Source organism: Styela clava, chromosome 14 (genome assembly GCF_964204865.1).
Source record: "Styela clava chromosome 14, kaStyClav1.hap1.2, whole genome shotgun sequence".
Taxonomy (NCBI): domain Eukaryota; kingdom Metazoa; phylum Chordata; class Ascidiacea; order Stolidobranchia; family Styelidae; genus Styela; species Styela clava.
This window is the reverse complement of record NC_135263.1, coordinates 11,824,710-11,850,655: the sequence shown is the minus strand read 5'-3', so window position 1 is coordinate 11,850,655 and position 25,946 is coordinate 11,824,710. Positions and strand designations below refer to the sequence as shown.

General features: G+C 35.9%; 2 protein-coding genes across 3 annotated transcripts in view; one reads left to right on the top strand and one right to left on the bottom strand.

Moving 5' to 3' along the window:
* The window catches only part of LOC120340978 (transmembrane protein 131-like), a 142,063-nt gene that overhangs the window by 32,120 nt on the left and 83,997 nt on the right, over nucleotides 1–25,946 (top strand). The window contains exons 25-39 of one of the 2 annotated variants that reach the window (XM_078119664.1): nucleotides 38–180; nucleotides 576–759; nucleotides 1,708–1,933; nucleotides 2,521–2,705; nucleotides 2,829–3,634; nucleotides 3,843–3,934; nucleotides 4,221–4,432; nucleotides 4,738–4,828; nucleotides 5,148–5,268; nucleotides 5,997–6,094; nucleotides 6,256–6,367; nucleotides 6,580–6,852; nucleotides 7,188–7,292; nucleotides 7,419–7,792; nucleotides 7,877–7,964. In XM_078119664.1, coding sequence (XP_077975790.1) covers nucleotides 38–180; nucleotides 576–759; nucleotides 1,708–1,933; nucleotides 2,521–2,705; nucleotides 2,829–3,634; nucleotides 3,843–3,934; nucleotides 4,221–4,432; nucleotides 4,738–4,828; nucleotides 5,148–5,268; nucleotides 5,997–6,094; nucleotides 6,256–6,367; nucleotides 6,580–6,852; nucleotides 7,188–7,292; nucleotides 7,419–7,792; nucleotides 7,877–7,954 — 3,100 coding nt within the window. In that variant the 3' untranslated portion in view covers nucleotides 7,955–7,964. Of the gene's footprint in view, nucleotides 1–37; nucleotides 181–575; nucleotides 760–1,707; nucleotides 1,934–2,520; nucleotides 2,706–2,828; nucleotides 3,635–3,842; nucleotides 3,935–4,220; nucleotides 4,433–4,737; nucleotides 4,829–5,147; nucleotides 5,269–5,996; nucleotides 6,095–6,255; nucleotides 6,368–6,579; nucleotides 6,853–7,187; nucleotides 7,293–7,418; nucleotides 7,793–7,876; nucleotides 9,009–25,946 lie in introns of those variants that run through there. The other variant, XM_039409385.2, reaches the window with a different exon arrangement.
* On the bottom strand, nucleotides 14,929–17,630 carry LOC120340996 (GDP-fucose transporter 1-like). The gene has a single exon (XM_039409411.2). The coding sequence runs from the start codon at nucleotides 17,563–17,565 to the stop codon at nucleotides 16,408–16,410; it is 1,158 nt and encodes a 385-aa protein (XP_039265345.1). The 5' UTR covers nucleotides 17,566–17,630; the 3' UTR covers nucleotides 14,929–16,407.

Below are 25,946 nucleotides of genomic sequence, written 5' to 3'. Positions count from 1 at the left end.
TATGGATAAAATCTTTATATGGTATTTTCTTATTCAGAAACAATCTCACTATTCTTGATGCATTACCAATGCATGGTAGAGGTGCGTATGAACATTTAACACTCGGAGGAAAATCACCGAACTTGCAGACGAGTACTCTGAGGTTTAAATTAACGAAAGATCTTTTAAAAGATTGTACAAGTAAGATTATTCTATAGTTATAAGGTTTTCATATTGCGTCATGCAAGATACCACCAGGGCTTTCTAGCCAGATGACATGTTTTTATTGATTGCAGTCTGAGCTTATCAAGCTTAAAATGATGATAATCAAAATTAAAATTTGACAAACTCAAAAAGAATTAAATTTAATTAGCTTCCTCAACAAACTTAAAGGAGGCCTGTATATGTCAATTTTTTGTTATCTAACTCTTGTGTTCCCGGAGTTCAAGAGTTGTACTTGGAGTCAATATTTATCAAATCAATTGACTTTATGAGCCTACTCAATATTGATGACACGAATACCTGCTTGGCTAAGCCCTGTGCAGTTTTTTTGTCTCTAAAATTCATCCTCAATGTATGTTTAATTTTATTTTTAGAGAAAAAATCCAATCCTAGTTTCACTGTCAGAAAGTGGTTTCATGCTAATAACACAGGAATGTTGCCGATACATGTCACCAGTATAACAGTTAGTGGTTCACCTTGTGAAGGATACGGGTTTCGTGTGTTAGATTGCGATCAATTTATTTTGCAACCTAATACAAGCAAGAAAATTGAAATTGCGTAAGTCTGTTTATATTTATAATAGGCATGAACGTATTTGAAGAACCGAGTGAGTGTGTGTATGTTTAATCTTGGGACAGATCCAGATGTAATCAAAATCCCTTCACCATCAGCTAACTTCTTATCCTTTAGTACATATGTCTTATATTTACTTACTTAGGGAACAAACCACAGTATGTATAGGTAAAGTAGTGCATCAGCAACTTAACAAGATATTTGTGTTCAAACAACAGGAAGTTTAGAATATTAGAGAATATTTTGTCTCTAATAATTATTTAAGAAATGCGCCCACTAAGTAAGCATGTATATCATGATTCAATTGCTTAATTAAATTAGGAAATAAACAAATTCAAATTGAATGGTAAAAAGATTAATTTTATGCACATTTCAAACCTTGGTAAACTTAACTTTAGTGTTCTTAGCTACAAGGCATTAGTGTTCTTAGCTACAAGGCAATGGATATGAACAGATAATATATATTCTGTGATACCAACATAATGTTAGTCTAATGCTTTAGGCCAGTGGTTCTCGAACAAGTCACTCCCCCTTTTTACAATTTGACAAGTGTCGCGCCCAACTAGCTACAAAAAACGAATAATAAGGCGAAAGTATGCCTTATTCAAAAAACGTTGAAAATGTGGATGGAACGTAAATAATGAAATAAATGAAAATTTTAAGCATGTTTCCGAATGCCATCAAGATTTAGAAAGAATGCGGGATTTCCATTTTTAATGCGTCAAAATAAGGTGGACAAAATCAACTCTAGCAAATATTTTTAACAACTCCACACCCCCTCAAAAATCATCTACGCCCCCCTTGCGGGAGGCGCTCCAAATTGTTTGATAACCACTGATTTAGGCTTTAGCTAGGCTGTGATTTGGTTTGAGATTATGTCCCAACCTCATCTCTCGAAAAGACTTATAAAGTTTATCTCTTTTTGATCATCAGGTACACACCGGACTTCACCAGCTATCTAGTTCTCCATAAGTTGAAGCTTGTAACAGCACAAGGAAACGACATGATCTTCATCCTCAATGTTACATTACCACCTTACATGCTTCCATTATGTCAGGAAGCTGTTCCAAGGCCATCTTGGGAGCCAACCTTATACTACTTTATAGTCACTGTTATGTTGGTACTCTGCCTTGGAATAATGCTGATGGGTTACTTAGAGGTAAACTTTATGGGTTTATGATATGCTGGTTGCAAGTCATTTTGTGATTCAACTGGTAGCAAGGATGACGTTTCCTAAAATTTGTTATTTTGGAATCTTGATTTCTGATTTTTTTATGGTAAAATTTGATCCAAATAATGATCTCATTACACAGGAAAATTTTCTCATTGAGATTCTGCTGAATATATAGTCTTTATATATTACTGTATGAATCGTTTTTGTGAAAAAATGTGCTAAAACTCAAAAAAGGGTGGTATTGTTCTAACTTTTCATAGTTAGCCGATATTTTACCCAATGGAATTCCGTAGTAATTGGATGACCATTCCAATATTGCTTAAAAATCCAGAGTCATAAGCAAACAGTGATTAGTCATGCACCATGGGTCATCTTACTCTCGAGCCGAGTCATTCACTGAGTTAAAACCTCACTGGCGGTTCGTTGAGCAGAAATTCAGGTTGAGTCGTGTAGATGACCTGAGTCACTTTTCAAAGTTTTTGATAAATACTGGATCAAGTTTCCTTCCAACACTGGACGATTCTATCTTCTAAATGTATTCTATTCAATAATGATATATTATTTGTTTCCAGGCTATAAATATCTGGGAACCGTTTGTACATTTGTATGCTCATGAACTACAACATAAATTAGGAAGGAAGAAAATATCCAGTGCAACAAGTAATATCACACCAGAAGGTTTTGGAAAGATATTCGACTTGAGGAGTATCGCGAATAATTTTATGAGCACTGTTTATCCGAGTACACCAAAAACTGAGTGAGTTGCATTGTTCTCGAGATGATTTCTCCAGATGAGATATATTTTGAATTGATTGAAATAGAAGTACCCTACTTTGCTCTGTTTTCAATCTCAACTAAATTCATGCGTTTTATTTTTTAGACACATTTCAAGTCCAGAAGTATTGGATGCAAAGAAATCCACATCAACTTCGTCAACACCAAGTTTTAAATCAATTGGTATCGGTATCGAGCCAAAGCAAGATGTCTCACAACAAACTGACCCACATCCTGATTTTCCGCCTCTTTCAAATTCAAAAAATCAAAATATTCCTTGGTATTCAAGACATTTATTTTCTAGATTTCTGTCGAGTTTTACTTATAATAAGCCGACCCCTAAAGTTCCAGAAAAGGTTATACATCCTACTGTTAGTTCGTCGAAACCTGTGGAGTTTAACCAATCTGGTGTCAGACCTCGACATATTTCCACTATGAATGACAAATGTAGAATCGACTCCAACGGTATGAAAAAATTCAGGCCACCAGAGAACTTGAGTACCGTTGAAAGACGTACAAAACCCACTGCTGAGATAAGACCGGTAACGAAGCAAGTTCCTGAACCCCAAAAACAAAAAATTTCAAATGCAGTTATAACTCAAAAACCTAACTTGGCGGAAAAAGTTAATGAAAATTCTCATAAGAATGTTCCGAAAGGTGTCGCTTTACAAAACAATCCGTCCGAAAAGAAAATTGTAAACGAAGTAGTTGTAACTCGTGCTGATGCAAAAAAGAATGCCCTGGAAACACGCCGTTCACGTTCTCTCTCGAGTCAAAAATTACGAGAAAGTACAAGCAGTTCTGGTAGCTTAGAAATACCTGAGGCAGAACCTAAATTAACAAAAGAAGCATCAATTGATGAGGCAACAGAAATGAAAAAAGAAGCCGCTGTCAAGACTGAACATAAACCAAGTAAGAATTTTTCTTTTAAATATTTGCTGACAAGTCAATACGATCAGGAAAGCAGCTATGAGGTTTTGAATTTCACATAACATTCAATTTGTACAAGTTCAATCAATCTGAAGAATCTCGATGAAAATAGTTTCATTCACCAAGACTTTTATGTATTCCTTTGATATTTGAAGGAACTTTCGGTGAAAATTTGTGTTTAATTTTTCAGTTCGGGCAAAGAAAACACGTAAACTGACTCGCAAACAAGCTAAAGCTCTTGCTAAAGAAAAAGAGAAAGAAGCTGCTGCAAAGTTTGAAAAGGTAATATCGATATCAGGTACCGAGTGCAAGTCGTTGTTGTTCTTGTTTTGAATAAATAGTTGTTCTACAACTGGTAAACGAGTTGATTTCAAGTGTTCGAAAGGTTATTACTTTTATTTTCTCAAATTTTTTAGGAGTTTCATGGGGCCCTATCTATATTAAGTCAAATGTCATATGGTACAATTTTTCTAACATTTGCCATCCCACCAAACTTTTGATATAATGAACACGTTTTAACAATGGTGAAAAAAACTTATAAAAAATCTTGATATTAAATACTCTACAGGCGTCCACTCCATCTGATACAGAAGAAAAGATTCCTGTTGTCACGCCGCCTAAGAAACTTTCTAAAAAAGCATTACGACAATTAAAGCAACGTTCAATCTCAACACCCATTGAAAATGTCAAGGAAACAGAGAAAATTTTGGAATCACCATCGGAAGCTATCACTGAAATAAAGACTCCAGAACGAAAATCACCAGAAATAAAAGTTTCAAGGTAACTATGGTTAGAATGTTGTATATAATGCGGTGCTTTACCAAACGTCTATCTTAGATCAACTACTCCTGGCCTGGTTCTGATACATTTATAAAGTGCTTGAAACAACTTAATAATTTGTGAGCCTGACTAATTTATCATAACCTTGGAAACTCTTAAATCAAACTGGGCCAGGACTCCTCCTCGTGTGTCGGAACGATGGACTGGTACGAGGGCCGATTGATATCAAGAATCTGATCAGGCCAACAAGATGACAAGTAAATCAACTCAATGTTACTATTTCAAATCTTTTTTTGATATTTCAGCTCTTCCAAAGAAGCAGTAAAAGGAGTTCCAAAGCGACGATCCTACAGTTACAATTCTGCAATCGCTGAACAGAAGAACAAACCTACCAAGGTATGTTGAGTGCTATGTTTTTTAGATGTCTAGTTCTTCTTTCTATAATATATGGGCATCACAGGTTAAAAAAAGTTCAGTACCCATGCCCTTCCACAGGGTGTAGCAGATTTGGCTACGGAATACCCAACTGGAAAAATTCTCGTTCTCTGATAAAGAGTTCATGTTTGTTACTTACGGTTACTCGTACACCTTGGAGGTGTGGAAAACCTCAACCTATAAAGTGACCTTACCTTCTTATGCCACTTGTGTAGATCTGTACTTACTACACAATCAATGTTATTTTAACTGATTGCATGATTGTATCAATCTATTCTAGGTTACTATATTCAAGAGACCCTCTCCACTCGAGTCATCACGCTCATCATCATCCCAAGAAATTTCAGAAAGTAGTAGCGGAGAAAGTACTGCATTATGGGACACTCCTTCACAGCAAAGAGGTTTGTTATTCGCTCTAGGAGACCCTTATTCTCATTCGTTCTGTGTGTTTAGCTTGGTTGAAGTTCCCCATGTGGGTTATGCTGTCACCCTAGTATTGTGTGTTTCACTGAAAGTCCGGTTTGGTGTTTCGTTACCATGACATCAGCAAAAAAACACGCTCCATTATCTTGTAAACTACCTCAAAAATTAAAATTCAAAGATCGCTACCCCTCTCAGAAGTAAATACTTTTTCGAACAAGCCATTTTTCATCACATAAACCGGGGAAGCCTTAGGAATTTTAGCAAACATGATTTATTATTAGCCGCAGTATACCGCTCACTCAAGGGTACTTACGAGTCGCGCAATACTCAAAATGAACTGGCAGTTTCGGTATCCCGGTCACTGTCGTTACATAGTATGCTATCATAATATAGGTGCAATGTTGCGTGGATAGTAACGCTTTACTTAAGTGTGGGCCGCTCCATGTATCGGTGGAGATCCTGGGTACCTACCTGCTTGTATTTTCTGTTTGTCTCAATTTAATTGGTTTGAACTGGAAAACAGTTGTTAAGCTAATTTTTTTTCATCGCTAACACGACTGTTACTAAACAAGATATTTGATGGAAGTTTATATTGTGGGACTGACAGTCAACAGGATGCATAGCTACCAGATGAACTGTTATGGTTTTGCCTGTATTATCTTTTTTAATTTCCCGGGGAGTGGCTATTAAATATGATTGATTTTAGATGTAGATGAAGATATGAGACAAATTGCTAAACAATCAGAGGAAGCTGGTTTTATGATGGATGACAAGAAACGTGGAAAAGATAGAAAAAGAAATAAGGTATAAAAACTTATTATTAAAATGCATTGATGGTACATGACTGGATAATTAATTGCTAATTTGCAGCAATCATCCATCACATAAGCATTCAGAAATGGTGTTCCTGTCTATCAGATAATGGCTTTTTACAGTTCGCAAATAATTGTTTTCTTTGTTTCAAGGGTACGACTTCTCCAGGTCATTTGTCGAGCAGTAGCAGGAGTTCCTCTTATTCCAGTGTTCTTTCCACTGCTTCAAGTAATGAAGGCAATACATCAAAACAACAAACTTCTGGTATGTGTTCAATCAAGTTTTGTAGATTTATTCTTTTATTTCTTCATTTCTCTGGTTATTTTATTATTTTAATTTGTTACTTTTGGGTACAAGTTACATTACTCAAGTGTAAGTCATCTGTTAGTAGCCTACTCAATTAGGTTCACACAGATATACGCTTTCTTTTCTTTCTTTCTATAAACCGTCGTCTAATTCCTAATAATTCGTTACAGGACCTGCATCTCACTCCACTCCAACTAAGAAGCTGTCTCGTAGTGTGAGTGAATCCTATGGCAATACCAAACCACAACTTAGAAAGCGTAGTCCTTATCCACCTGTCGGTATGGACCCACCTAACATCTCACCCACTCATTCGTCGAAAAAGGATCCATCATTAGCTCGTACTTCTCCTCAATCTCAGCTTCCTTATAACCCCCCAGCTCGTACATTATCTTCTCCGTCCATGTTTACCAATCTCTTCGGAACCAAGGCTCAGCAAAAGCAAGGTATACTATCATTCTCCATTTTTGTCTTTTTTTTTACTTGAAGCTAAAAGCAATGATTAAAGCAAAATTTAAATGGGCTCATATTATTTTTATGCTTTGTTTGTTTTTGTTACACAGTTTCACTTTAGAATTTGGTTACCTGGGTGTCCATTTTTCCTATTCATGTATCTTATGTAGGAAATATATAATCCTATTACATATAGCACAAATTTCTACCATTCCACAGTGATCAAAAAGGCCGAGGTTGTTGGGCTTTTTTAAAACTTGAATTTATTACTTGTGAAAGCATGGTATACCCTCACCCATTATTAATTTTTTTCTATTGTTGCAACCAGGTCCAGGTGCACAGGATGCCGCCAACTTGCAGTGGTCATACCAGTCTCCAACTAACACATCAAGTTATTCTGCTTTCGGAACATCTCAGTTCAATCTTGTTGAAAGTATGTTGATTTTCGTTTTAACTCATATCATATCAACTTCTAATTTACTCAAAAATTATATTAATTTCTACCAATTTTTCCAGTTTTACAGCGTATGTAATCACCATGTTATTTTTCCATATTCAGATTTGATGGTGAATGCACCAACTCACCAGAATCTTCCACAACAAACATGGGTTTCTCCATTTGGAAATAACACCAGCCTATATAGCACACCTGCGCCCCAAGTATCGAGAGATAACAATATATCTCCACCAACCAGTCTTTCTGTAAGACATCGACAATGGAGCAATTCTGGTAGTCCACATCAATCTACACAGCAGGCCTACTCGACTTATGATGCTCCTCCTGGAACACCAACTACTCCTGGTTTGAATACCCGACCTGGTGATATCTGGGGTGACATTCTGTCCCCAACGACAAATACCAACATGACTACTCATTCGATTTGGTCTGTGTCCAATGCTGTCACCATGGATGAAAACAGGAATACTGATGAGGTTGGTTTAATTGCTTTGCGACATGCAAGATATGCTTTTTGGATATTGTTGACTATATCAATTTAATGTGTTCATTTGTTTCAGTGTGATCCACTTGGAGTACGAAGCATCTGGTCCAACGCTCATCAACTACAGAATCGAGAATGGCATGACATGCGTTAAATCTCCCATAGCTGAATACCTAGTATCAATCTGTGTATTAACAATAAGTTGGACAAAGCAGAGTTTTTTTGGAGCAGTTTTGTTTTTGTGTGGTCGTACACGATTAATCAATGACGATTCTCTTTTTCCTGACAATTTGCAATGTAACTCGATTTTCTTGTAACTATTTTGAACTTCAATCTCTAGTGTACAAACATATATATACCCAGATGAACAATACAAAAGTATTCCGTAACTAATGATTTTGCGTATCAGACATTATACATACTCTTACTTATCAATGCATACTCGGCGTATATGTGTTATTAATTTGGGGATTTTTTCTGTAAAATTGGTGGCGAAATTTCTATATCTGATTTTAAATCGAATTATTTGGATAATACGGTATGATTTGGTGTTTTGCTGTTGTAATTATGCCCTGCCTGGTGATTTTGTACTTGGATCAAGGTGAATTGGTGAAGTTTTTATGCTATTTTCGTTCAACGATTACATGTTCCGTGTTCTGTCTGTCGGGCCTTTTTTACCATTGTTTGTCAGTGTACCTCAAGGGTGCGTCTTTGTTCCTCCGTTATTTGTTTTTTTACGTCTCTTCGTTTAACTAGAACTGAACATTTTCCCTTTTTAATTTCAGCATTAATATTTGCTCGTCTTAATTACAATTGTTCCCATGATCTTACTCAATTGGAGAAGGCTTGGTGTCAATTTTGTAACAGTGCGTCCTTCAGTCAAATTCTCTTGACGAAGTTGGACGTATGGTTGAAATCTAGCTTTGATGATTTATACCTTTTAACCCCAGAGATTTTTTGTACTTTTTACATGCTTTCCGCTTACTCCATTTGCAAAAGTTTGCAATCTTCATAGCGTCCTTTTCATGTTATGAATTTGCCCTTATAAGGCAAATTATTGAAGTCTTTCATTTCTCACCCCATCCTTAAATTCCCTGTCTGACATTTTTTCAACTGATATCGAGCGTGTTGTGCCTTGCTAAGAATCTCGGCGATTTCGTTTAAATGGCTTCTAAAGGTTTCGAATAAAACAATATAAAACTTGAAAAGTTTTTTGTGTGGGTATACTCAACGATGGGGCTAATAGGTAGGTAATACGGTCAAATCAGCGACAAGGCATTGGCCTAATATGAAGAAATATCAGTGGATGTCATACTCGCTAGGCATAACTTTTGAGGTCGAATGGCGATAGCGCCAACAGAGACCAAATAAAAGCATTGTGTATATCGCCCGTAGACATGAGCTGATGGGAAAATTTTGCTCTGCCTTCTTTCAAATTCTACAAACACTGGCAGCCATAACAATGGATGTTTTTTGAGAATCGACTTTGTTAATAATGTCTTGGGTATATGTTAAGTTCTACACCCAAGCTATTATAGAATAAGGGTTCAACTGAATACGCTTACACTTCTTTATTACACCAGCATAACACACAACATAAGATGTCTACAGCAACAGAACATACTAGCGAGTGACACAACTGCGACACGTTAGCACAAGACAGATAGCACAATCAATTATTAGGGACGTTACTCGACAAGGCATTATTGGCCATCATCAACATCCCTCTTTGTTTAAGATAAATTTCATAAATTATTTTCAAATTCAGAATAGGAAATATTCACCTTTACCTATTACACAATTCATGACCACTACAATTAAGACACATAAATGAGCAATAATATTTAACACTCAAAATCAAGTTATAGTCACTACTGAGTCACATAGTCTTTCATCCAAATAGGAGGTTTACGATTTCGACGAGGTCTGGTTGGAACATCATTCGAAATCAGAGGTCGAGAATTGTCATTGGCAACCGGGAGGTTATTCGGCTTATAGTCAGACAAGAATGGAATACTTGGTTCATATTTTTCGATATTACAACTTTCATCAGGACGGATATGAACACGATTTCGTCTGTATGTAACACCATTCTTCGATTTGACAATGTAAGATCGTGTAGCAATTCGTTTCACAATAGTTCCTCTATTCCATCCCTTCCGTTCTGGATGTTGAAAATATACAGCTTCGCCCAAATTAAGTTCTCTCATTGGCTTTGTAGATTTGTCATAACTCTTCTTCACGCTGTGCTTTCGGCGCAGGCGTTTCGAGTCATAATTTTCGTTTGGTTTCGTAATTGTCGGTATAATCGATCTGGTTGATCGACAAAATAGCATCTTTGACGGACTGCTGTTCAAATCTTGACGCGGCGTATTTCTTATTTCTAGAAGAGCTAGAAATTGATCTTCATTCGTGTTTGCAGTCCGTTTCAGCATATTCTTGGAAAATTTTCACGGACGATTCAGCTTTTCCATTCGCTTGTTGATGTCCGGGTGAAGAGGTAACATGCTGAATTCTCCAATCTCTCATGAATTTCTCGAATTCCGACGAGTTGAGATTTCTCCCACAATCTGAGATTAACATCTTTGGAATACCATGTCTAGCAAAATGACGTTTCAGACATATGATGATTTGATTCGTAGTTGTCGTCGTCATCACATCGACTTCAAAGAAACTTGAAAAATAATCAACCGTGATTAGATAATTTTTCCCTTTATACTCACATAAATCAATTCCAACTTTTTCCCAAGGAACACTTCCTTCGTTGTGTTGCAATAATGGTTCTTTCTGATTATTTGGTTTCGTCAGCTGACAAGAAAAACAATTGTTAGCAATTTGCTCAATCTCTTTGGACATACCAATCCAAAAGACAGTTTCACGAGCACGGCGCATCATACTTGCATAACCTAAATGAGAAAAATGAAGTTGTTGCTTTATTTCGTTACGCATAGATTTTGGGATCCATATACGTTCACCCTTCAAAATAATATCATCTTGATAACTCAATGTATCTCTTATTGAAAAATATGGTTTTACACAGTCAGGTAAGTCATACTTATGCTCGGGCCATCCATGTTTTATATATCTCAGCAACTTCATCGATTCATCATCTTTCATCATAGCTTGCTTTACATCTTCAATTCTTTCATCTGGAATTTGCTCTAAAGCGTCTACTTTCAAAATATGTGGAAAATGTTTGGAATTTTCGATAAAATTTCTGCTGAGGGTATCAGCAATTAATAAGGATTTTCCAGGCATATATTTGAATTGGATATTATATCTGTTCAATCGCATCATAAGAGTTTGTAAACGTCTGGGCGCTTGACTTAATGGTTTGCTCAAAATTGTTTCAGGAGGTTTATGATCGTTGTGAATTATAACTTTGCGACCATAGGTATATTGATTAAATCGTTCAAGTCCAAATACAACAGATAAAGTTTCTTTTTCAATCTGAGCCCAATTTCTTTCAGATTTTGACAAACCACGGGATGCATATTCGATAGGCTTCTCATTCTGCATTAAAACAGCACCAAGACCATCTTTGCTGCTATCAACTTGTAGAACTAGGTCAAGGTCAGGGTCGTAATAAGCTAATACGGGCGATTTCGTAATGTTACGTTTGACCAATTGAAAAGCTTTCTCACACTTTTCGTCCCATAGCCATTTAACATTCTTTCTAGTGAGATTTCGAATTGGCTCTGGATCACTGGCAAGATTAGGCAAAAATCTGGATAAATATTGAATCATACCACAAAATCGTTTCACATCACTGACATCTTTTAACGATGACATTTTCACTATGGCCTCTGTCTTAGCAGGATCTGGCTCTATCCCACTTGTTGTAATCTTATGGCCCATAAAAGTTATTTCTTCTTTCATAATTCTTGCTTTGGTATCATTTAATTTAATGTTTTTAGTTCGGCACCTTATTTGGAGATTTCTTGTGTTCTCTCTCAAATCCGCCTCCGCTTCAGATTTCGTGTCTCCGCATCCAATTACTATGATGTCATCTGCAATCGTTATAACACCTTTCAATCTGAACAATGCTTCATTTAAACGTTTCTGAAATATTTCGCTGCTCACATTCAAACCAAATGGGAGTCTAGCCCATCTGTAACGAGAAAAAGGTGTGATCATTGTCGTTAACTTACTCGATTCTTCATCTAATATTACGTGCCAATATGCTTCTTTTACATCAAACTTCGTAAACACTTTTGCATTGCGTAGCTTATGCAATACATCATCAAGAACAGGTAATCTGTAGTGTTCTCGTTTCAACGCGGCATTTAAAGGTTGAGGGTCAATACATATTCGAAGCTTTTTGTTAGGTTTCTCAGTCACAGCCATTTGACTAACCCAATCGGTAGGTTCATCCACCGGTATTAAGATTCCCCTTTTCACCAGGTTATCTAATTCTGATTTAACTCTATCTTGGAGAGCTATTGGGATTTTTCTACAAGGTAAAACTCTAGGTTGAAAATCGGGATCAACTTTTAATTTCGCTATTCCCAAGTTTCCCAAAGTTTGCGGTAGGTCAACATTTGCAATAAATTTATCGCTGTTTATTGTAATCAAACCCATTTCTTGTATTGTCATTAACCCCAAAAGACAGTTGAAATTATTCTTGACAACAGTAAATCTTACCTCTGCGACTTCATCATTTCGAGGATTTTTTACCTTTAAAATTGCCTCACCAAGTGGTTTCATTTTCGTTTTATTCCACATCACAAGATTGTCAGTAGTTGGTCTAATTTGGTCTTTCCTCACATATTTCTCGCATATTGTGTTGACATCTGCAGCACTATCAATTTGAAATCTGACTTCATAATTATTGACTTCCATCAGAGCAGTAATTCTTGAACTGTTGACGTTATTTATATTCTGGACACGCTGATGTCCTTCTTCAAGCGTTTCTTCATTTTGGTCATGTTTCTTCATTTGTCGAACATAGCTTGCGTTTCTACACTTCACTCGGAAATGATTTCTACCATTGCACGAATGACAAGTTTTTCCGTAGGCAGGACAAAAGGATATCCCGAACTTGTGTCTGCGTCCACAAAATTTGCATTCTTGGTATGCATTTGGAATACGCTTGTTTTTCGAAGCTCTGTTCGTATTTCGGTATTGTCTATTTTTAGTCAACAAAATTCGTTGCTCGCTTTCTGAAGATGCACGGATCTCCGTCGCTTGCTTTTCTGACATTTCATATGTTTGGCAAATTCTTATGGCTTTTGACATATTGAGATCCGTCTCCCGCAGCAGAATTTCTTGTAATTTACCGCTTACTGAAAATACGATTTTATCTCTGATCATTCGGTCTTTGTTTTCGAAATTACAGGAATCGGCTTTACTACGGAGTTCAATGAGAAATGTATCAAAATTGTCTTTGTACTGTATATTGAAAAAGCGAAAAGTCTCTATCACCTTATTCTTTCGAGGATTACAGTGTTCAGCCATTTTCTGTAGTAGAACTTTAGGGTCATTTTCGTCCTCTGTATCACTGTATACAAAGTGTTCGGCAGCTTCAATCATTTGAGCACCTGCGCAATATAAGATTATTGCCTTCTGTTCTTCCTTTGACTTGCCATCATCAACAGACTTCCTGTTTGATTTTTACCTAATCCGGTACGACTGACTAAAGCCGTATGATGACAACTTTTTTCGTGCAATGGCTAGAATCGTTTTGCTACTATTTTTTGGTAGAATTTTTGTTGTGGAAAAATCGCCTTTCTCTTTAAATACTTAACCAATTGCTCAGAAATTTTCAGTGGTTGTATTTTTCGTTAGAACGTTATTACTTCAATGAAAATACAGTTTTATAGGTCATTGTGTAGTATGTGGGCGATATCTTCTCCCTTTACCAGCGATCGAGTGTTGTTAACGAGAAGAACGTTTTGCCACTCATTCATATTCACTCTTACTTTTCCCGAAAATGCGCCGTATGCAATTTTAGTTAGAATAATGTAGTTGATGTAAATACGTTGTTTAGCTACTTGTATCAAACCATGCACACCATCATCAACAACCACCTAATGTTCCTGTTGGTACCCTCCAAGCTCGACACAATTTGTCCATAAAATGAAGGTGGGCAGAAAACCCATGGATGAAGATATTCTGAAGGAACTTATTGTTGTATTGTTCGTCCAACACTAGCAAGTACTGCATCGTTTCCTTTTACTTGTCCCAAATTGAAAATGAAGCATCCTCCACTCAACCACCTTTTTTACTCGCACACAAATTTTCCAGCATGGTTGTAAACATTATCTCGTGTGTTTGCAGGTTATTTTGTGTGTGAATAAAAGGAGTCCATGGTCATTTGGTCCTCCGAGGAATTTTAGTTTATTTGCAGTTATCAAAAAATAATTTCGAAAAAGCTGCGATTTGGTGTAAATTTACATGACGGGTGGTTAGGTATTTTGAATTAAAATTGTGCTCAGGACACAAGTAAAACGGCTTGTAATACTGACACGAAAAAACATGAACAGTTTTCCAATTGTGCACACGACGCATTTTTTCTGAGGGCAATGGTTTGGGAAACAACAATCGTCAAAGATTTGCATCGACGTCTGGGAACAAATGTGCCGCTTCCGTTTGTCAGAAGACTTTATGACATCATAATGGGCCAGAAGAATACCGGTTTATAATTAGTGGTTTGACCATCGAGTCATCGATAGTTTGAGTAATCAAGCGTCACGCCTTCTAAAACACATCAGACGAGAATGCCCTGGGGCTCCATTCCGTTGGCGAGGAGAAATGACATTTCTGTCGCGTGTTATTTCCGAAATACATAAAAATGGCTTATACAAATCTACATTTCGCCGAGGCCCATTTGAAAATCTTAATGCAAGTTCTATTTCACTAAATTTCCATAATTTATTTATATGAGCACTATTTCGAAACATATTGTTTCAGAGTTGCAAGGCGTCATATTTATACATACCACTATTTCACTTTTGCACCACAGCTCGAGATTTTATTCAAATTTTCAGTCACTACTTTTTATTTGTGCAAAATGGAAATTTGTATATTTAACGAATCATCCAACTACAGAAAAGGTATAACTTGCTGTGCTGTGCCAATAACCCTAATAGACAAAGGCCCACCAGATAAATAATTACAGGTACCAACTACTTCCCATGTGAATTTTATTGCTGTTAAAACTCAATATATTTTCAAAATTGTCCATTTCTGTGATATACGTTTTCAGCACCATTGCACTACATTATGACAATGCAAGTTTAAACTAATGTGTTATAACCCCTAAAAAATGAAACATCCGTATACGTATGGATATCTACATGAAAGTAAAAAAACAGCACTTGAGCCTATAGAAGTGCATAACAAATTCACTGCCCTAAATATCGAATATACTTAGAAAAAAGGACCAATATGAATAAGCAACTACAAAACTACAATAACAGCTACCAAAAACCAAAGAGATTCCAAGTTATTGTTACCTATCAACATCAGCTTTAGCTGGTTTCATCAGTGGTGATTTCATGAATATTTAAGAATATAAGTTAAAAAAAAAAAGCAAACGTGAAGTGAATACATATCATGGTGTAATGGAAGGAAACTAAAATAATCGATTCATCTACATCAACAGTGCAGTCATATCCATGCATGTCCTTTTGTGTAGACTGATGAAACCCAGATTTGAATCCCTCAACAAAAAGTAGATAATGCTCTTGCGTTGATGAACATAACCACCGAGAAGAAAAGTTTATAGACAGACTCTAAATCCTTAAATTATGCATTACCAAAGTAATAGCCAAATTGTTGCTTCAACCTACTAAAAGTGTATGAAAACATTATATAAGATGGAAGCGTATTATAATCGTCTCATAAACATGCAGCTATAAGCCACTAATTCTGTGCCAAATTTGAATTTATAATAACAAACATATAGCATGATTTTGCTTGTACCTTAATTATTATTAGAATGACATATGGCAAATTAAATCTGAAGACAACAAATTTCAAAACAAGAATTGTAAAATTTTGATTCAAAATTAGATTTATAAAAAATTATCATAAATTTATTATTTTCCAAATATATTGAAAGAAAAAACTAATTTTGCTACTGCTTTGTAAACTTAAGACTTTTCACTTTGAAGACTTTCAAACTTAAGACTTTCAATTTGTATCTCAATGCATTAAATATTCATTCTACTTTATATACATACACATATATTCTTTAACAATAATAGAAATTACATAAACAAAATGACACATTATACCGGTACCTATAAGAATGTAGGTATATATCATGCTATATTTTATGTTTATTGCCCAAAGTGCAGAACTCATTCTATACATACAATAGAAAATTAAAAAAAACTGTCAATATCATAACCACGTAAAATAACAACAAAACTTAACTTCAAAACTTGATAAAAGCCATCATCAGTCATTCTACTGAGAATATTTTTGTTGATCCACAACAATTATCAGTGAAGTATTAATATTCAGGATATTCTTGTACAAACTGAAAAGTGTAAATCTTGTTAGGCAATGCTCCATTGACATATAAAAAGGCTTGATACTACCAAAAGCGAAAATAGACTAACAGTTACTAAGTATGATTGAATGTTTTCGGTATTTAAATCATACATCCGAAGTTTTTTTCTCTTCAAATTCTTTAGCGAGTTTGGCCTTTTCTGCTTCTTCATGAGCAACTTTCATTTCCCAGCTTTTCACACCAGAGTAGGCTCCTGTACCAGTAAGAACTAAAAGATTAGACATCCACCATAAAGCTGTTTTTGTCTGCCCATGATAAACAACAGCAATGACAGTTTGAAGACAAGCTTTTGCTACGCCACTGATGTTATGAGTGACAGGGGTCGTGACCTTTACTTCCAATCCAACAACAAAGCCCATTATAAATCCGAAAAATCCAGAAAGAGTCATAAAAAACCAAAATGACATCGATGACAAATTTTCAAACTCAAATAAAGTTTTAAGTTCGCCAAATATGATAATCATTGGTAAAAATATGGCACATGCGTTGATATTATTGTAGTAAGTCAGTTTCCATATATCTTCATCCACAACTGGCAATATTTTTTTGATATAAATTGCATTCAACGCAACAAGCGAACTTGCAATTACACCATATACAGTACCAAGTACTGACAAGCTTCCCACTTCACCTTCTTGATTTACTCCCAAGCAAAAGCCAGAGATAATCACTGCACATGTGGCCAAAGCTGGTAATGAAGTTTTCTTTCCGAGAATAAAATAGGTAAAGATGAGACTGAATATTGTAACAAGAGATCTTGCGATGGTGTAAAAAGCGACCCCAACGCTCCTCAAACAAAGATTATTGAATGTAATCATACCCACAAAAACAATACTCAGAGGCAAAACCTCTCTCGAAAGTTTCATATCAAATTGTGTAGATGGGAAAGTTAGTAAGTTTGGTTTCTTTTGCGATACTGCACTGCATACCAAACATAATAAAACAGTGATGACGCATTGGTAAAAGGTAACAAACAATGGTGCATCCAATTTTAAACTGTCACTTTTCAATAAATATTTATTCAGAAATACTAAACTGATACTAATTGTCCAATATAGTGCCACAACTCCCATAATGCGAGTATATTTCTTCCATAATGTAGCATTCTCTGGTGTATCTTCATTCTTTAGGTCTTGCTTCATTTTTTGTAATGTATGTATTGTCGGTTTTATGAAAGATTTGTATGTAGTTGTACCACAATCGACTCCAATTACTCTTCTCATGTAATAAACAATACTACGCATGCAGATAATTTATTTTATTTGTATAAGCTATACTATACTGTAAAAAAGCGCAGATACTATGAATTCAGAAATTCCTGAATTATATACTAAAAGCAGACAAGATCAAAATATAATACTGTAATAGGCATATATCAGAAAATGAAATAACTATATAAGGCTACTGTAACTTACAGACTATAAAATAGGCTATAAAATTATCTGGTCTTTTAGTGACATTTGACCGGACCAGTTATGCATGTATGCGTTGAAAATGCGGGCAGTTTGTGTAGTTATCTATCTAACGTCTGAACGCTGGACTCAAATGCTGAAAGGAATATGCTCAAGTCTGTAAGTCAAAAGACTGGAAGAGATATCTAAGTTTGAAAGTAGATCTAAACATCTCATACCTCTGTACCTACCATTACATCCATACAGTAGCACCAAACCGGGTTCGGTATATCTGTATATATAAAGACATATCATTGTCTAACGTTACATCTAGAACACAATGATTTGTACATCCATGGGATCTATTAGCTACAACCTTAATGCAGTAATTTAGGCATCTAGGCTATACGTCATTATACAGTTAGTCTATATGCAGGTAATTCGGCTTACCAGTTACCACACTTCTGTACTGGTACGGTACCGTACCTGTCCAATCGTAAGAAGACAACATTTCTGTATTTAAGTATTTGCTAAGACAGTAAGAGAAAGCACCCTTGCTAAGAAGTATGATCAAGAGGGTGGTTCACGTAGGACAGACCATAACGTATAGGCCTATTGGTAACTTACGGCTTCCTCCACCATCAAGTCCATGCTTCCAATAACAGAATAACAAATAACTAAATAATCCCAATTCGGCATTTGGACATGGAATTTTAACTGGACGAGAGGCCGTGGTTCGCCATATGGCTGTATGGTTAAGCCGTCTTATCGTTCTCCTCTCCCCCAAATAAATATGTAAATCCAATCCTATCCCAAGAGGACTAGACTACCTGTAATCCGTTAACTGGCCAGTATACGCTTTGAGTTTACCCTGCGAAGCTTTTGTGGACACGACTAATAGCCCAGGCCTAGGGTAACACGTAGAAGTGGTGGTTGGAGTTAAATTTATACAAATTAAAAGATATCAACGAGAGAGAGGATAGGATAGGATAGAGAGAGAATATAGATAATATTATATTTTTGTATGAATGTTTGTCGAAGGCACGATTGAAATTTTCAATTTACTTGGAAGTGACCACACGCCAAAAGTAGTAGTTATACAAGTATTCTATATGTTTCTATACGTTCTTAGAATATTTGACCTTGTAATCAGAAAATGTTCAGTTACATCAGGTAGTCTCGTTACATCAGGTATCTCGACTGCTTGCGGTCACATGGAATGTTTTATAATTGTTATTAAGAGTATAAGGTGTCTATGGCACTGCATACGAAATATAAGGTTATTGTTGTGAGCGGGGTTAGTCACAGTCGAAATGAGTATCCCCCGGGATAAATATGTAAATCTTATCCTAAATATTCGACAAAAAAGTTTTCCGTTATTGTTTTTCTGAAGATATTGTAAAATATTTTTAGACGTACCTAATTGATAATACATTTTTTTACTGGCCCGGAGTAGGGAGTTATATTTTTTTCCGAATTTGACTCCTTAATGCACGAGTCAGCCCGACTGCCGTCTGGGTCGTACGCGTTTTTGTTGCTATTTTAAATAAAAGATCAATCAATTCTGTTTGACCGTAGTAGTATAAATTTACCGTTTGACGGTCTTACTACTTACTGAATATAGCGCGAAACACCGCAAAGAGCGCGAAACAGCGCAAAACAGAGGGAAACCGCGCGAAACAGAAGAAAACAGCGCAAAACAGAGGGGAACAGCGTAAAACACAGAGAAACAGCGCGAAACAGAAACATATTACCAGTACTGGCTTTATCATATATATATAAATATACGGTATATAATACGGTCCATAATGGATGGTTCTTCTGCTATGATCAATTACGTATTGAATACTTGGAAATGAGTGATTTTTAAACATCGTTCGATGCTGATTCTGTGTTAGCCTACTATGAATCTTTTCCAATAATTTATTGAAATGAAGTCCATAGTTTTCCAAGGTCGTAATGATCTTCGTAGATCTTGCAGACACACATAAAACAATATTATCCAAAATGTGATGTGGCTTTAGTGTTAATGTTGTTTATAGAATAAAATCTCTCTTCCGTATGCCCAACATAGACTGGAAACCGGACGAAAAGCATGGTTCGCCATATGATTAATCCCGGGACAAATATGACAATAATTTACACTATATTCTTGTATATAATATGTTGATCATCTACCGCTACCGCATGTTTCCCCGAAAAACCTAGTCAATGAAGCAAAATTTTTTTGTCCTAATAACAAGAAATCTCTCCTACGTTTTAAATGATTGATAATTTATGCGTTGCAGTTATTTTGAATGAAAACGTGTTATTTTTAAGTAAATGGATAACAGTTTTCATATTTTTTATATTTGAAAATCTCTACTTTAAAATTTTGTTTTGGTTAAATAAAAATATAAGACATCCCCTGAAAATAAGCCCTAGTGTTAATTTTATAAAGAAAATGGAAATAAAACCCAGTCTTATTTTCGGGGAAACACAACAATTCCCGAAAAGTAAACGGAAATCAAAACGATCATCTGGCAACATTTATGTATTTACAATTTACGACGGACCTTGATCTCATCGGAGTAGTTCAGTAGCCTGCAAGGGGTGCTCCTGAAGTATGCGCACCAACCTCAGGTCGTATAAACTGAACCCTAACCTGGTACACAACGTGAGTGCAGGTTGTGCGCCATCTTGGTGCGCATACTTCAGGTACCTCCTAGGTTTATGTATGTACTGTATTGCGAAGTAGCATGTGAAGTAATTGTGCTCAGAGTACAATGTTATCAGGATGTCCGAAGATGTTGAAAAAAAATCAATAATAAGTAAAGTCGTGGTATCGATTAGGTTTCTACAAGACGCAACTACTTACTGTTTTCTATGCTTTTACGTCGGTGGATCCGTATGCATATAATGCAAGGATGCTGTAGCAAAAGAGAAGAGTGAAGATAACTATCCTGATTAGTTCAATAGTTTTGCTGCACACTAACACAAATATATTTCTGTAACGTTTCGTCTTACCAAAATCAAACTTCCTCAGACATATATATTTCAACTGAAGCAAGAATAGCGATTGCTTCAGTTGAAATATGTATGTCACATGAAGTTTGACTTTTTCATGCTGAAGACTCCTTTTTCTTTTCTTATTTTCTTTATTTCAGTATTATTTAGTTTGTTTAAAGATATATTAGTTTAGATCAGTGATATCATCATTGTGCCACAATTTGAAATTGATAAATTAAGTCGTTGTTATAATAATTATATTACTGGGAAGAACTATATATTTTTATCTTTTTTTTTGTTATATTTTTTGTCTTCAACCATGCCTGGTTGTGTTTTATGCTTTCTGCAAAACTTTTTTTTTAAATAATTTGACTGCAATTGTGCTGTATTTTGATAAAGGCTTAGTATACCATGAAGTACATGAATCACTCGAAAAGTTTTGTATCACAAGAAGTATATTGCTTCATATTGATTACTTTCTAGCCCAAATCATGCAAAAGAATTTTTCCTGGGCCAAGGCTGAAACCGGTTATTTGCTTAGCAGTTTACTCTGGCTGACTGGAGAGCCAGAAAATTTTATTGGACACCAAGTGGACTTATGGATCGTTATAACATTTATTTATTTAAAAAAAAATTATTGTGGGCTTTATGGGATTCGTTTTTCACTTCAAAGTTTTGTGTGATGACGTCATCAAAATTAAAAATTGCGCGCCATGCCACGGTTCCGTGATCACATCTTGGTGATCTGGTAGATAATTGCAAAAGATTTGATACTACTCCGTGTATTTGAGCATTGTATTTTCAGAGTAATTGGTATCTTAGGTCACGTCCTAACATAGGGGCATTGCAGTTACGTGAACTATCCTACGGCGGCGAGGAGTGCAGCAATCCATTCGCACACATAATTATCCCCATAATTTGGTTTCATTCGCTACGAGAACATGACGTCATAGAGTAACGTGGCAACCACTATTGTGGCGGGAAGCGATTTTTTACTCACGATTTATTTCTAAAGATTTCATTCCGGATCGTAATTTTGGAGACGTTAATTTATGCTCATTCTCAAACACGAATTTGTCACTCTCGCTCTCACAAATTTTGCGTTGATTGGTAGGACTGAACGTTGATTAGAATTTGTCAAGTCTCGCGCCCCACCTCAAAAATAACTAGTTACCAATAAGCTACAAATAACAGATATATAGTTAAACGAAAGTGAGCTATGTTTAATTCAACGAACACGTTAGAATACGTGGATGGAACGTAAATATCCAAAATAAAGAAATGTGGGTACTCCCACAGTATGTGTACCAGGTTAGGGTTAGGCCATAATTTCATTCTGATTTCCCTCACTTTAGTTCTATTTAAGTTCGGAGACTGTCTGTGTTAGCCAACTGCTCATAGGTTTTAGTCCCTTTACACAACTTTATGTAAGGTAGGGGCATAAAATTGGCTACCTCCATATTGGTACACACACTTCCGCAGCACCGAAATGTGGTCATCCGAAATAGGGCAGGCAAGATCAAATCCAACAAATAGTTTTATTTTAATTAGCTTCGCGCCCGTTGTTTGATAACCGCTAAATAAATGCGCGGATTATAAATATCAGAGTAAGTAGAACCGAGCGTTGGTTGGTAAAACCAAAAAATAAAAAAAAACGCGCGGGGTAAAATTCATCAAAATAAGTGGAAACGAGGCTTGATTGGTAAAACCGAATATTCTAGAAAAAAGGGCGTGGTAAGAGTCACCAGACAAAGTAGGAACAAGCGTTGATTGGTTAAACCTAAGATTCTAAAAAAACGCGCGGGGTAAAAGTCATCAGAAAAAGCAGAATCGGACGTTGATTGGTGGAGCCGAAATTTTACAAAACGCGGGATAGTAATCAACTCGTTAACCAACGCTGCCTCGACCTGAGTCGTGTTAGTAAACTTGCCGTTCGCATGTCATCAAGATGCTACGTTTCTGTTTTGTTTACAGGGCTATTCTATGGCAGTCGCGGACATGTGATAGGTCAGTATTGAATACAACCTAAAGTTATGAAAGAAGAATAGTATTAAAAGTAATAAAATCAAGTACATAAGAGTCTTCCTTCCACAGTTGAGTTTTAAGCATGCGCGTTTTTTTCAACTAACGATGTAGTTACCTGTAAAGGTCCTATTTTTCGGCATCTTTAAGAACTCCTGCTTGTTTAAATCAGTATGTTCACCTGCTTTTATTTTTATTTTAGAGAGGTGTTTTGAAATTTAGGGGGTGATAGATATTTTGTCATTAGTAATAAAGTTTATTAGGAGCCTTTCAGAGTTTAATTTTGGGCACGCGCGTTGTTTTTACAACTAAGAGTGTAGTTACCGGTATAGGTGCTATTTTTCGACATTTTAAGAACCCTGACTGATTGAATCAGTATGTTCCCCTGTTTCTATTTTAGGAGGCGTTTTTTATGTAACTCGTAAGAAAGTATTTAACTGATAATTTTCACCGGCATATGAGCCAATTTCTGAATATTCGAATGCATTTTTAATTACGTTGAAAATTAAAGTATGGTTTCACACCAGAAATTTATGGGTCGGGCGGGAGAGGTGTATGTAAATGACTGGTTTGAATCTTGTTGAGTTTATCTTTTTTCCCGTTTCTGTTACCTTGGTGAAGTGCGAATATTTTGAAATTTAGATTAAATTCCTCCGGAAGGCCTTCAAATGAAGGGACGAAATTTGAGGCAAATCGTTCGGCCTGAGGCAACAGTTATTCTGTTATTAGCATTGAATCAGTGCGAATGATGTGAAATACATTGGTAACATACCTAAATATATTCTTGCATGGTAGCGCTGACGGAAGCATGGTGCCAACAAAACCGATGTTGAACAGGAAGGATAATGAATCTTGTATGCTGTGGTAGTGACGGTGAAGACTCAAATTGTGGAGGATGAATAAACGCAATGGTGTAACATTTCTATATTAAAACAAAATTTATATATTTCGGGTGCTTTTCTATGTTGCATTTATGTGGAGAGTTGAAAAACATGATATTGCAAGTTGAAAATGGACATCTTGGTTGCATGGCTCTAAATTGCGTGGGATGATTTGTTGAGACTGATCTCCAATTATGCTGCAATAAACGACTTAACAGATTTTTTTCCCAGATTCTTCTACGTTTAAGTTGATATTGTTGATGAATCTGATGTAATTTGTTGAACTTGGCGGCATGGATTTTAAAATAAGAGGATTTTTATAAGCCAACAGAAACGAACGAAACATGAATTTGTTGACCTCGTTTTAACGCCTATATTGTGTCCTTGTTTACAGATCTATATTTTTTATGTCTTGAAGTCGGCGTTTTAACATTTTTTGCAGGCTGCGTTTAACCATTTTTTTGCTGGCTGCATCTATCTATTTTGCTGGCTGCATCTAATAATATTTTGCAGGCTGGGTCTAACCATTTTACTATTTTTTTGCAGGCTGGGTCTAGCCGTTTTCCCCATTTCTTTGCAGGCGGTCATCTAACTATTTTTACCATTTCTTGCAGGCTCTGTTTAACAGTTTTAACAATTTTTTGTAGGCTAGATCCAATCGTTTTTTTGCAGGCTGGGACTAACTACTTTTTTGCGGGGCTGCATCTAACCATTTTTGCAGGTGCTAGGTCTAACCATTTTTTCTTTTTTATGCAGGCTGCGTCTAACCATTTATTCTTGCAGGGGCTAGGTCTAACCATTTTTGTTAACTGATGATTTTTCAATAGTTGAACATTATTTTTCGAGTTGCGTTGACGATATATGACGAAACTGTTGATATACAATAAGAAGATCGTCTAATTGTTGATGAACCACGAGTGGCACCGCTGGCCGTTTGATAAAATTTATGTTTGTACTTTATTTCCAATTTAGATATAGGTCAACTTTTCTCGAGTGGTCACTTTGATAATTAAGGAAAAATCTTTGATGAAACTGTTGATTTATCTGCAATGAAATTGGGCGCTCCAGAAGTGGTTGTACCAATATGAAGGTAACTAGTTTTGTTTGCCTTCTTTACATCAAGTTGTGTAAAGGGACTGAAACCTATGGGCAGAGGGTATATTCACTTGACTAACACAGACAGTCCCTGAACTCGTAATAGAACTAAAATAAGGAAAATGTGAATAAAATTATTGCACACACTACGGGAGTACCTAGAACTGTGCTTAAATTGTTGATAAACATGAGCATCACTGCTGGCCTTCTGACCTTATTCAGAGTTGACATTTGCGTGACTGGGACAAATTATGGGCGATGAAACCGTTGATTTACATGCTATGGATTGTTGATGGAGCCCAAGTACTTGAACTGGTTGCATAAGAGTAGAGTAGAGTACATCGAGTATTTGAAAAGGTAATCTAATAAGTTAATTTTGACACGTTGTAGTCTCTGCAGTTTAAATTCAAGATGTGGAAGTAATTTATAACAACGAAAATAAATATTTCGACTGCATAATTCGAATTGAAATAATTTTTTCCATTATTTTTCTTTGTACAGATTTGCACTATGGAAGAATGATCATCCACATTATGGGATGATTGATTTCGATCATTTATCGGAATATAAATTATTGATAATAGGGAATACTACTTTATTGGAACACATAAGAGGGAACACTACCTCTTGGTAACACAATGGTAAGCAAATATTTAATACTTTAGTTAGACAACATGACCAAGGCACATTTGAAGTGAATCGGAAACTTTTTGTCTTAGATTCCTGTTAATGTATTAATGGGCAAAAACTTTCCGAGCGGGCCAGTTACAGATAAGCTCAAAATGAAAACTATGAATAAAAACAGTTTATTTACAACAGCTAGGCTAATGTGTATACAATAATAAGACGCACAATGTAACAATCAGGGGCATCATTACGTCATTTTTATCGAAATTTTGAACGGAAGTTTATATCAATAAAAACTAGTCGTGATTTCAGCAGACACAAGAGAGCCGTGTGAAACACTCCTGTGGGCTTGATCCGGCCCGCGGGCCGTAATTTGCACACCCCTCGATTAGAGCACTTTAGTAGCTGTAAGCGTTCGTCATAGGTAGTTTGTTAAAACTGAATTTTTTTTATTCAACTTTAGTGGGAAGCCAGAAGCGTTGTAATACTGGGGTCGACATCAAATCTTCAAATATTCGTTTAGCAAAGACTGAAGCATGTAAAATATTCAAAACATCCATCTTGTTTTTCTAGTTTGCAACACAAAGCATCAAAAATAGCCCGAAAAGTTTTGGAAACTCT

Bases quoted from the DNA above. Each gene is read 5' to 3' on its own strand.
- LOC120340996 (XM_039409411.2), bottom strand. From the start codon at position 17,565: ATGCGTAGTATTGTTTATTACATGAGAAGAGTAATTGGAGTCGATTGT.